This window comes from Onychomys torridus, chromosome 11 (assembly GCF_903995425.1).
Source record: "Onychomys torridus chromosome 11, mOncTor1.1, whole genome shotgun sequence".
NCBI classification, from domain to species: Eukaryota; Metazoa; Chordata; class Mammalia; order Rodentia; family Cricetidae; genus Onychomys; species Onychomys torridus.
Genome location: NC_050453.1, coordinates 35718900 through 35731328, shown reverse-complemented (window position 1 = coordinate 35731328; position 12429 = coordinate 35718900). Strand labels below are relative to the sequence as shown.

Below are 12429 nucleotides of genomic sequence, written 5' to 3'. Positions count from 1 at the left end.
AATTTAAGTGAGTTAGTGCTGTATTGTTTGCTACTAGTTGGATTTATAGATTTTTTTTGTGTTACTCTAAGAGCATGTGAAGAAGCACAGATGTTTTTGTAAATCTTTGTGGGGACACAAAAGGAAAAGGTATGTCTGGGGAGTACTGGCTGGAGCCATGCAGAGTTCATCCTACTTCCAAGAATGGCCAGGCTTTACCAGCTGTCCATCAAGGCATCTCTCAGTTTTTTTTACTGTGGGGTATTCTGCCAAGGTCTGCCACGCAAACCCCAGCCTTATCTATCCTTCGATGCTAACTTCAGGTGTCAGCTGTCTAGAAACACCACCCATGATGCTTTGGAAGCGTTTGGCACTTTCTCTCAATGGGCCTGTCATGAGGACTAGCCCTCTGTGTTGCTCTATAACACAATGACAAAAGCATGTGTGACATGTCTGTCTCCCACTGCTGTTGTGCTTTGTTCTGTCCTTGTATTCTTCTAGGTCTGTATTGCCAGAGAACATATTTACCAATTGGTCTTTGAATGAATGTATGCATGCACACATGAATGAATAAAGGGTTGTAATTATGATATTAGTGACTTATAGATGTGCTGGATTACCATTTAGTCAAGTATTCTGTCTTTGAATCCATGATTTTAATGCATATGTTATTTATAAAAGTTCCTTACCTCCATTAGCATAGACTTAGAAAGACAAAATCATACTGGATGGGAGAAATAATGTTGATGGCAAAGCAGGATGAAGCTTGGGGTTTCCACAGAGTGAAAGTCATTGGTCATCGAGACTGCATTTGGTTTTCCAGTGTTAGGGCTGGTGTGCTTAGGTGTGGGCCACTGAGATCACCTTAAACATGATGAGCTGTTGCACACTGATCCAAACATAATCCTACCTAGACTCCCAGTAAGGCTATTTAGAAAGTCCGGAACGTCTTCCTCTCTATCATGACATGCCAGCTGTCTGTGCTGGTATTTTCTTTTTAAATCACAATTATGATTGAATAAGAAACAATAAATATATACACAAGCAATTTCATCCTTATTTCAGAGCTGTGAGCTGGTCATCCCATCTCCTGAAAAGCACATTAAAAACCACAGTGCAGGAGAGCACTCTCATTCCTTAAAAATTTTAAGAATAAAACATAAATATCCACAGCTGCTTCCACAACACATGGCGAGCCGAAATTTCAGAAGATAAATTATAAACATTTCTTGTATCATTACATGGAAATGTAATTCCTTCACTAACTTATTACCTGTCCCTCTGTGTTGTGGAATATTATTTTAACAGTGTAAAGGTACATTTTTTTTTATGCTGCTTTTGTTAACAATGCAAAGATGTGTTACATTTGTTTGATTAAATAAAATTAACCTGGGGTCAGGAGGCTGAGTCAGCAATTAGCTGACAGGAAGTAAGAAGTGGTAGGGAGGAACCATGTGTAGCTAGAGCTCTTAAGTGGGGGGCTGATCAGAAGAACGCCCCCCCCTTTTTTCCCCAGGAGACCTGAGCTAGGAGAGAAGGTTAGCTACTTGCTATTCAGTCTCTCTAAACCAGCAGAATTTCACCTCAACCTTTGAATCCTGAGTTCTAGAGAATGATAGAGATTTAGATAGTTTGTGATAGAACCTGTGCCTGAGGGAACAGAATTCAGGCCTGGCTGTGGCCCATGTGATGCGGCCTAACCGCTGCTGGTAGCTGCGGAAGTTGGAATTCAGACAGAAGTTGCTTAAGGAGCAGTCACTGTCTTTAAAGTAAAACACCACCTCTGTCTGGGAGCATCCACAGCACACCTACTATATGCACAGTTTTCCTCTTATGTGTAGACATTACAGACCAATTCCTACACCTGTGTGTATGCATGTGCATGTGCAGTTCTCTGTAAGTATAATATATGTGTATAATTATATAACTACTACCACTCTCAAAATATAGACCCAGACCATTATTAAAACCTTCCTCCTTGCTGGGCATAGTAGCACATGCCTTTAATCCCAGTATCAGGAACTCTCTCTGAACTCAGAGATCCACCTGCTTCTGCCTCCCAAGTGCTGGGATTAAAGGCGTGCGCCACCACCTAGCAGGACATTCTTATATTCATAAGGAATTTGCAAATTATTCAGGGTAGCTATGTCATTCTCAGTTTTCCACCAGCAAGTATGACAGACTCAGCAGCATTCTAGACTCTCACTGGCATGCAGGATTGCTATGGTAGGTCTTTCAGATAGGAGTGGAGTTATAGCTCACTGGCATGCAGGATTGCTATGGTAGGTCTTTCAGATAGGAGTGGAGTTATAGCTCACTGGCATGCAGGATTGCTATGGTAGGTCTTTCAGATAGGAGTGGAGTTATAGCTCACTGGCATGCAGGATTGCTATGGTAGGTCTTTCAGATAGGAGTAGAGTTATAGCTCACTGTCTTAACTTGCATTTCTCTAGTAGTTAATGAGGTGAAATTTTGTTTCTTGTGGTTATTCTTTATCTCTGCATTCTTCTTACACAATGTCTGTTTTTACCTTTGCTCCTATCTAACTGAAATGTCTAACTTTTCTCTTGCTATTGAGGTTGGAGAATTTGTGTGTTCTAAATAGAAGCCACTTTCCAGATGTGTGCTTTTTATTATTTTATAAAAGCCTGTGGTTTCTTTGTGCATCTCCAGCAGACTCTTTGTCAGCAAATGGTTTTTATATTGCTGGTGAAATTTTATTTTCCTAAACCATGCTTTTGCTATCTTATATATGCACTTTTTGCTTAGCCCTGTCCCAAAATTTTTTCCTGTATTTTCTATGAGGTGTTTTATACTTTCATTTTCTACACTTAAGTCTATGCTTTATTTTGACTTAATTTCTCTATCCGTCACAAAGTTCAGACTGAGGTTCATTATCTGTTCCCTGTGGATATGCAACTGCTCCAAAACCATTGGCTGAAAATAATCATTGCCTATTAAAGCTATATGGAAGCTATCTGCAGTTCTGGTTGGTGCGGAACTCACTGTGTAGGCCATGCTGGCCTCAAACTCACAGAGATATATCTGCCTTGCTTTGCTTATTGAATGCTAGGATTGGAGGCATGCACCACCATGCCCAGCCCACCTCTTTTATTTTTTATGATAGAATAGATTCCTTTTCTGTCATTGCTTTTTATTGATGAGTTTGTCTTTTTAGGAATTTATCAATCCACTTCCCCCCCATGACTTGATTTCTCTCTTCCAAGCCTTTTACTCTGTTAATTTTTTTCTAATGGAAGTTTATTTTCAACAAATTTATTTCTTGTCTTGATTTTAACACTTATGCCCTTCTTTGAGTTTAATATGCTATTTGTTGCTGAAATGATATGCAGACTTCCTCCTTTTCTAGTAAAGCTGTAAGTTTCCCTTGCTGGTGTCTCCATATGCACGACAATTTTTGTATAACATGTTGTTATAATCATTTAAAATAGCTTCCTGTTTCCACTATAATTTGGCCTATGGTTAATTAGAAGTATATTGCTTAATTTCTAAATACTCAGGGGGTTCCTCATTTTTATTGTTTTATTATTTGATTTCTAGCTTATTTACAATGAGATGAGAGAGAAACGTTTTATGACTTCCATCCTCTGAAATTACTCTGTGGTCATCAACTCCTTTGATAAGTTTCCATGGCATATGAAAAGAACGTGTGTTCTGCTCTGTGTAAAGACACAGATTGATTCTGCTAATTGAGTCAAAATTTTAATCATATCTCTCAAATCTCTATATGTCTACTGAATGTTTACTTGTCATATCTTTTCTGATAAAATTATTTAAAACCACCAGCTATGACTCTGTGTGTGTGTGTGTATATATATATATACATATACATATATATATGTATATATATGAGTATTTTTTCCAGGGCATGTGAATGGTCACGTCTAAATGCATCACCATTACATCTTCTAATTGAATTTACATTTTTATGAAACTAGCTTTATTTATTTCTGATACTACTGCCTAACAGTGTACTTCATATGATGTTAGAAAGCTGTTTTCCTTTGGATTAGTATTTGCATGGTATTTGTTTTACTTCCCTATACTTTCACTTTAACCATTTTTGTTCTTAGATTTAGCATTGGTCTCTTGTGAACATCAGGTAACAGGGTTTATTGTGAGTTTGACAACCTTTTAGTCTGACCTGGGGCCAAAAGTCCATTTAATGTTAATGTAATCACTCTATTAGGTTTTCTTCTTCAGAGTTTTTTTAGTTTTGATTTTTTTAATTGTGTGTGTGTGTGTGTGTGTGTGTGTGTGTGTGTGTAGATATTTGCACATGAGTGTGGGTACCCACAGAGTCTAGAAGAGGGTGTCAGAATCCCAGGACCTGGAGTTACAGGCTGTTGAGAGAACATGAGGTGGGTGCTGGGAACTGAACCTGGGTCCTCTGCAATGGAGCAGTATGCACTCTTAACCACTGAGCCAATGCTCCAGCCTCACTTTGTTACTATCTTACTAATCAATCTTTAGACACAAAAGAATCTAAAGATTATAACATGACTTTTAATGTTGTGCCTAGCATGATGTGAAATCAGAGAGTTTTTTTCTCAACAGAGGGAAAGGGAGATCTTTAAATGCTTGAATTTCTTGTCCCTTTTTTTGTCTTTTGTAATATTTTTGTTACATTTTCATTCTATATTGCTGTATGCTTTTGATATTTTTACTCTCTCTGGCATCATCAGTTACTTTCTCTGTCCCTAACCAAGAGTGTTCTCTTCTTGCTTCCTAACCTCTTCTAGGAGGTCTTTCAGCACTTGTATACATATACATTATCTCTGATTTTATTTGTCTGAGAATATTTTATATTTTTCCTTTTCAAATTTAGAACTTTAAGTTAACAGCTATTTTCTTTAACATTTAAAAGATATCATGATGCCAATATTTCATGCTGCATGATTTTATATTGATGAGATACCATATGGTCTTATTATCATACTTTTCAGATAACAAATCTTTTTTCCACTGTCGGATTAGAGATTTTTCACTTTGTCTTTGGTTTGTATCACTTTGCCATGGTCCATACATAATCTTCTTTGAACCTATTTTGCTTAGAGTTTATAAAACGTATTTGATCTGTGAACTGGTACATTTTGTCAGTTTGAAAGGTGGTCAGATATTATCTCTTTGACTACTATTTCCATTCCAATTTCTTTCTGTTCTTCTAGTATTCCAATTTCATTAGCAATTCTAATTAAATAATCTAACCAATTAAATATTTTTCAAGATGTTTTCTTATCTTTTCACCATTTTCCTCTCTGAGTTTCAATTTATAGAATTTCTTTTAGGGCTTTAATTCTTTATCATTGGTTTTCTACTAACTTTTAAATTTGAATTACTAGTACTACTTTTTAGCTCCAAAATTTTCACTTGACGATTTCCCATAGATCCCAGTTCTCCTAAACAGTTGCCAAGCTTTTATGCATTTTTACACATTAGTCAATTATGCATAGGAGCATAGTGTCTAAAAACTCTAATATCTAAATAATCTATGTGTCATATTGTCTTGTTTTTATTGTTGAATTGGTTCTATTTTATATCATTTGACTGTATTTCCTGAAAATATCAAGTGATTTTAGATTGACTGCTGGATACTATACATAAAATTGTGTAGGGTGCTCCTGACGGTTTTGATAGTAATATCTAGAAGGCATTTTCCTTTGTTTTCCACTTAGTACATAGGCAGGAGGATTTTCTGTCAACACCAGTTGAGAGTGTTTCTGGTTGGATTTTAAGCCCAGTGTAAAGCAGCCTGCTCTGCCCTGGTGGATAGTGTCTTCAATGCTCCTCTCCTTGATAGAATAGCAATTTCATTTTCTTTCTTTTCTTCTCTTATGTGACTTTCAAAATCCCTGTTCCACTTTTTAATCTCTTAGAAGTCATTTTGGACTTGCTTTCTAGGCTTTGGCTCTGGGAATGAATACGTAAATAATTAGCAAATATTCTGAGAGGAAAATCATGAACAGGACATCAGGTTCACTTCTGTGCTTTCCATGTCCCTCGGACTTGGGCATGAACTCTGTCTTGCTGGTGAGTCTGAAGGAAACTAGATCTGATGTCATCAAGCAACTAATATATGAGCAGTTTATCTACTTTTGTATTACTGAATGAATATTGACTCTGTTTTCATATCTAATAAAATTGGAAGATATTCAATAATCTACTCCATCTCAACAACTCTTGTCAAATGGCCAAATTTATTCCCATAAAGACCAGAAGAATGACTTTTTAAGATTTGAGATTGAGACCCAGCAGCTGCTGACTGTACCTTGCTGCCAGAGCCCTTCACGCATCCATCAGAAAGGTGACCCTTGGTGATTAGAAAGGTGCTGCCCCACAGTGCTTTGCATCCTCTCTGCTACTGTTGTTTTGATGAAGCAATTCAAATCATCCAAACTCACTAATGATTGGATTATTTGATGAAGACTCTCTAGTCTATCCATTGTCACTAGGAAGGTTACAATGATTAAAGTGGCTTTCATGGAGAACACAATACCATGAACACAGTTTACTTAGTCACCCTGGAAATGTGTGACTGAAAGCTGTCTGAATTTCCTAGGGTCTCCCTGAGAGTCCAAGCGAAGCAAGAGACCCACCTGCTTCCTAGTACAGTACTACCAAACAGATTGTCCACTTTGGCTACCTTAGTGATATTTTCCCCTTTAGGCCCCTCTAAGACTTAAAATGAATCCAGCAAATTGGACCTCACCTGGGCAATTTATTTCCATGCAGGGTCATATGGCTATTGTTTAGAGTTTTTGTTGTTGTTTTCTTTATTTTTTTGAATAGGAATCTCACTCTGTAGCTCAAGGTAATCTTGAAGAAGTAATATTTCATATTTCTTGTCTCAACCATCCATGCCTGGCATTATACATATGAACCATGACAATGAACCATCTTTTTTTTCATAGTTAGCTCTTTGGCAATTCTATACATGTGTATGCTGCATTCCAGCTACTTTCTCCCCCATACTCTCTTTAAAATCTCTCAGATACCTATTGGTCCCACCAACCACCTGTTCCTTCCCAGATTCATGACTGTATTGTGATCCATTTATCTTAATCATGGTTACCTATGTGACCACTGGATTGTGACTACCCATTGGAGCCTGGTTGTATCACTAGTGAATATACAACTGAGGGCAATGACTCCCCTTTCCCTGAATCTGTCTAACAGTGAGAAATAGAGTCCCCCATGTCTTTCTTCTAGACCTGTCTGGCTATTGATGAGCCCATTCTTATTCAGACCCAATGCAGCCATCAGTAACTGTTGAAAGTTCATGAATGCAATATGATCTTTCTTTTACTGTTTATTTTGTGATATAATCTCAGCAAATATCCCAGGCTTGCCCTTGAAATGTGATCATTTAGAACCAGCATCCCTACTACCTAAGATTAAAGGCCTATGCCACCAGGACTGGCCTGTCTCTAGATTGATTACAGGTCAGTTTAGAGCATTCTGGGTGTTTGATCTACCACCTCTTAGTTTTTACTTGGAAACATTTTTCTAGACTCTCCCAAGAGCCATTCTCAACCTAAATCAGTTAATTTGTTGACTACATATTTCTTGCCTCCCCACTCCAAACTCACTTTCACAAACTCTCCTCAAATACCCTTACTTTTATCCATCAAAGTTCGTTTCACTTACCCAAGTGACTGACAGCTTCTTTGTCCCAAGGCCACGTGGCAGCACCCACGAGGTCCTCCCGGACTGAGCTGGCGAAGTAGACATTGAGGAAATGAGTGCCATTGAGCTGCAAGGCCTCCTTTAGCTCCTTCACACTCATGTATGCCCTGGGGAGCAAGAATAAAGAGAGACCATCACGCCAAAGGGCAGATAACAGCAGGGCCAGAGCTGATCATCATCATGGTATTTCCAGTTGCTAAAGACTTTTGGAAAGGTAGAGAGGCAAGAGACATGCCTATCAGGGAGTCTAGGAGAAGACTCCAGTATACATCTGAGATATTTTTCCCATTAAGTAAAAATCCTACTGCTTTGAAAAACCACAATATTGGCAGGAAGTCTGTATGTTGATGTTACTCTCATTTCTTCATTTTTTTCCTGGAATTATTTCTTCAAGATCAACCCATTGATGTTAATAATTCTTTGCCTTGGAGAATTATGCCCTGGATGGTGAAGAAAGCCTTCAAACTATCAGCTTTTCATAGGTGTCTTCATACTCCCTTGTCCTTATGATGGCAGAAAGTTCAGTCATACATGTTTCATCATATGTCTATAGCAACCATTATTTTTTAAAGGAAAAAGTGACTAGGAAACAAGTTGTAAGAAGCAAAATTTAAAAGAGTTTTGAGAGTAGAAGACATCATAAAGTTCCTGTAAATGATAGTGAGCATTAATTTCCTTTTTGTGTCACTTAATCCATAGAAAATCCCCCTCTCTACTCCTATTTCTTTATAATAATAATTGGTTGTCTGACTGATACCCACACTGGATAGTTTTATGTCAGTCTGACAAAAGCAAGAGGAAGGAACCTCAATTGAGAAAATGCCTCCATAAGATCCAGCTGTAGCCTGGCTGTGGTGGCTTTTATCCCAGCACTCAGGAGGCAGAGCCAGGCAGATCTCTGTGAGTTTGAGGCCAGCCTGGTCTACAGAGCAAGATCTAGGACAGGCACCAAAACTACACGGAGAAATCATGTCTTGAAAAACAAAAACAAAACACAACACAACAAAAAACGATCCAGCTGTAGGTAATATTGTATAGCATTTTCTTAATTAGTGATTGATGGGGGAGGGTCCAGCCTCCTGTGGGTGGTGCAATCTCTGGGTCCATGGTTCTTGGTTCTATAAGAAAGTGGACTGAGTGAGCCATGAGGACCAAACCAATATGCAGCACTCCTCCATGGCTTCTGCATCAGCTCCTGCATCCAGGTTCCTGCCTTGAGTTCCTGTCCTGACTGCATGTGACAATGAGCTGTGATATGGAAGTATAAGCAAACTAAATCCTTTCCTCCCCAAGTTGCTTTTGGTTATGGTGTTTCATCACAGCAATAAAAAACCTAACTAAGACACTGCCTTCAAATCACGAGCCAATATTATATATGAACTTACACGAAGAATTGAAGGTCTGTTAAAACATGACTCCCAAAACATCATAAATTATTGACGTAGCCCTTAGTTGCCTCTCAGGGGTTGAATGTGACCCCCTATTGCTGAAGGCACCATACACTTAGGACACACAACTCAGAAGACTAAAGCTGAATCTGTCCTGAAAGCCTCTTTCCTCTGATCTAGCTTCCGTGGTTCCAGAAAATACTATGCAAACTGCCAAGGGAGAGAAGCAATTAAACCAATGATTCTCAACCTTCCTAATGGTGTGACCCTTTAATGCAGATCTTCATGTTGTAGTGACCCCAACCATAAAATTTTTTGTTGCTACTTCATAACTGTAATTTTATTACTTTTATGAATTGTAATATAAATATTTATGTTTTCTGATGGTCTTAGTTGATCCCTATGAAAGGGTCATCCAACCCACAATGGGGCCATGACCCACAGGTTGAGAACCATTGAATGGAATATCCCTACCAAACTGCAACACTGCAGCAATTACTAACATGACAAGATATGCATAAAGGTATAAGAAGTGCCACTTATATATAAGTGGCAACCAATAGCTGTCTAATTGAATTTAAGTGGGAAAATTATCCCTGGTGCTAGAAATTTAGTTAGCTTCCCAGGGCTAGTAAGTTAATAGATCTTAGAAAAGAATCTACTACTGCCAATTTCTAGACCATCCAAATACCTAAGAGCATTCTAAATCTTGTCCTTATACCCATAGATAAGTGTAGGTATCATCTCTGTCAAAGAAACTCCTCTTTATAGCAAATGGAGACCATCACAAAAAAAAAAAAATCCACAAGTGATCACAATACAGAGATTAATGGATGGGGTGAGACAGCTCCAAGGTGTACATGTACATCACGACTCCTGCATCTATGGCTCAGGAGACATTACAGAAGAGAGGAGTGGAGAGACTTTAAGAGCCAGAGGAAAAGGGAGTTTATTGTGATAGTGTGTCCCCTAGAAATGTCAGAGAAGCTACAAACATGAAGTCTTACCAATATGGCTGATTAAACATGACCTGAACAAGGATGATACCAAATGTCAACATGGACAGGATTCAGGGGTGAGGGACAGTGGTGGACAGAAGCTCACTTGGCCTCAACCATACGTAAGGAACTACAAGAAACTTAGGATGGCTGAGAGCAAGAGAAATAGCCTTCCTCAAGGAAGAGCATACCAATCCAATACCAAATGGTCAGAGCTGAAAACATACATACAAGTAACATTATACAGAGTGAGCATGCTGTAATTACATAATTTAAGTAGGAGCAACTAAGTCAGAACTCAGTAGTCCTTAAACTTAATAAGTACTTCCTACAGTGGTCATGTTGTGCCATCCCCAAAAGAGGAGAAGCTAAAGCCAGCTCTTCACAGCTAAATCCAGACACACATAGGTTTTGAATTTCCTTTAGGATTGTGTTTCATGGCTGCTATCCTACTAGACAACTCACATGAGGACAGCATGCCCCTTCTTCTTTTGCTTGCACTGCTCCCCAGCCATGCTGCTCACTCCATTTATTTAACCCACATGTAGAATGTGCTGGCAAGGGACACCCAGGAAATGGAAATCCCAAAAGAGATAATTGTGTTTCTTGGAATAGAACTAAAACAAGAAATGAAAGCAAAGAAAAAGGCCCTGCTGTAGACCTTAAGATGCTTGGGAGAAAGGGGGTTTTAAATAGTACTTTTACTCCCTTGTAATATCTGGGAAAAATAATTTTCGGCCACAAGAAATCATCCAAGCTCCATGAGGTGCTGTTGGATGTGAAAAGAGGGATATTCCTTTAGCTGCTTTCCTGGAGACGCAATGATTTGGGCTCTTGCCTGGTTTTCCCTGGACTTAGTCATATTCCTTTTGTTTTTCTTGTTTATTAAAATAATTGCATTATGTTTTTCCTGAGGGTTAGGGTGATGATGACATCATGTAGATCTTTCATGTGGAAATGTTTCAATAGCTGGGGGTGTGAAGAAGAGAAGAAACTAGAGAAGGAGTGGAATGGGTGGGATTAAAGACAGCCTACAAGAAGAACGGGGTATCCAGGATGAAGCTCTAGCTATGTTCATCTTTGGAGAGGGGGGATTCCAATTAAAACTGGGACATGGTACTTTAATAATTTGCTCTCTTTTTTACTTATTCACTTTGCCTAAATTCCCCTGTTCCTGACATGACTTCCTTGGGCTATCTGTGTGTTGCTGGCTTCTTTGTCTTCCATTTGCCAGTCTTGGCCACCACCCATCTGTCCTCTCTCAACCCAGCAGTTCTGTTCATTTCTCCTGAGCATCCTCCAAAAGGCCTCCTCCCCCTCCAACAGCAGCATCAGGACCTAGTTGTACTCATTTCGCTTTCTTTCTTGTACAGTTCTTTCCCCCATCACAAATTACTCTGCCAGATGAGAATGTGGATGTCATGCTAGTGGCAAATGAGGTGTGGTTGCTCAGATTTCTGCACTCCACAGAAATATAGATAGAGGTCAGTAAGTCTAAGGAAGAATAAATTTTAAAAATCTAGAGACAGTTGGAAACAGTCCCTAATTGAGTTGATAAGAGAAACACTTATTTTGTTGGAAAAGACTATTGTCCTGATCTATGTCTAAACCAAAGATGGTGAAAGTGTGGAAGTCAGTGTGCCTGCTTCCTGTGTATGAAGGCTTGTCTTCTGTAACATGTACAGCATTTTAAAAGTTACTCAGAGCTAATGAAGACAAATGTCTTAGCTTCTAGACTAACTAAAGTGTCCATGACTTGGCTCAGATTTAAAGATGTATCACTGGATGTAGTTCATAAATTCAAAGCTGAACTTCTTACTACAGAAATGACTTGCTAAGAGATAAATGATATTGGTGGTCAGGGTTGTACAAGAGACTCCCACAACATTATAGACTATTGCTGTTATCTTTGGTTACCCCCAGAGATTGAAGGTAAAATACCATGTACTTCAAACACTGGACCCAGAGGCTCCATGCTGGATCTGACCTAAAAGCCTGCTCCCTAAGGACTAACTTCCACAGTACTAGAAGGTGCCATGCAAATGTCAAAGAAAGAGAAGAATTATGAAGTACAATAATAACTAGCATGTCACAGTATCCCTACGGGTACATTAGTGGCATGAATACCTTGGTAGTAACCAACAGCTCTCCAGGTGGACTTAAGGCTCACTGAACAACAGGCAAATCTGGTATTAGATACCTAGCCAACTCCCTGGGGCTAGTGGTTAGGGTTCTTGGAGTAAAACCTATAAATAACCACTTTACCAGCATAATTCCTAACTACATTTTAAATATTTATCCTTGTACCCACAGATAAATACGGGTCTCTCCCCTCATCAAAGGATCTTCTTTTTGTA

At 38.8% G+C, this 12429-nt stretch overlaps 1 protein-coding gene across 1 annotated transcript in view; it reads right to left on the bottom strand.

Annotated features, from left to right (window-relative positions):
- Positions 1 to 12429, bottom strand: part of Pappa2 (pappalysin 2) — a 237787-nt gene that overhangs the window by 145845 nt on the left and 79513 nt on the right. The window contains exon 3 of the mRNA XM_036202723.1: positions 7648 to 7793. Within this exon, the coding sequence (XP_036058616.1) occupies positions 7648 to 7793 (146 nt within the window). The remainder of the gene's footprint in view (positions 1 to 7647; positions 7794 to 12429) is intronic.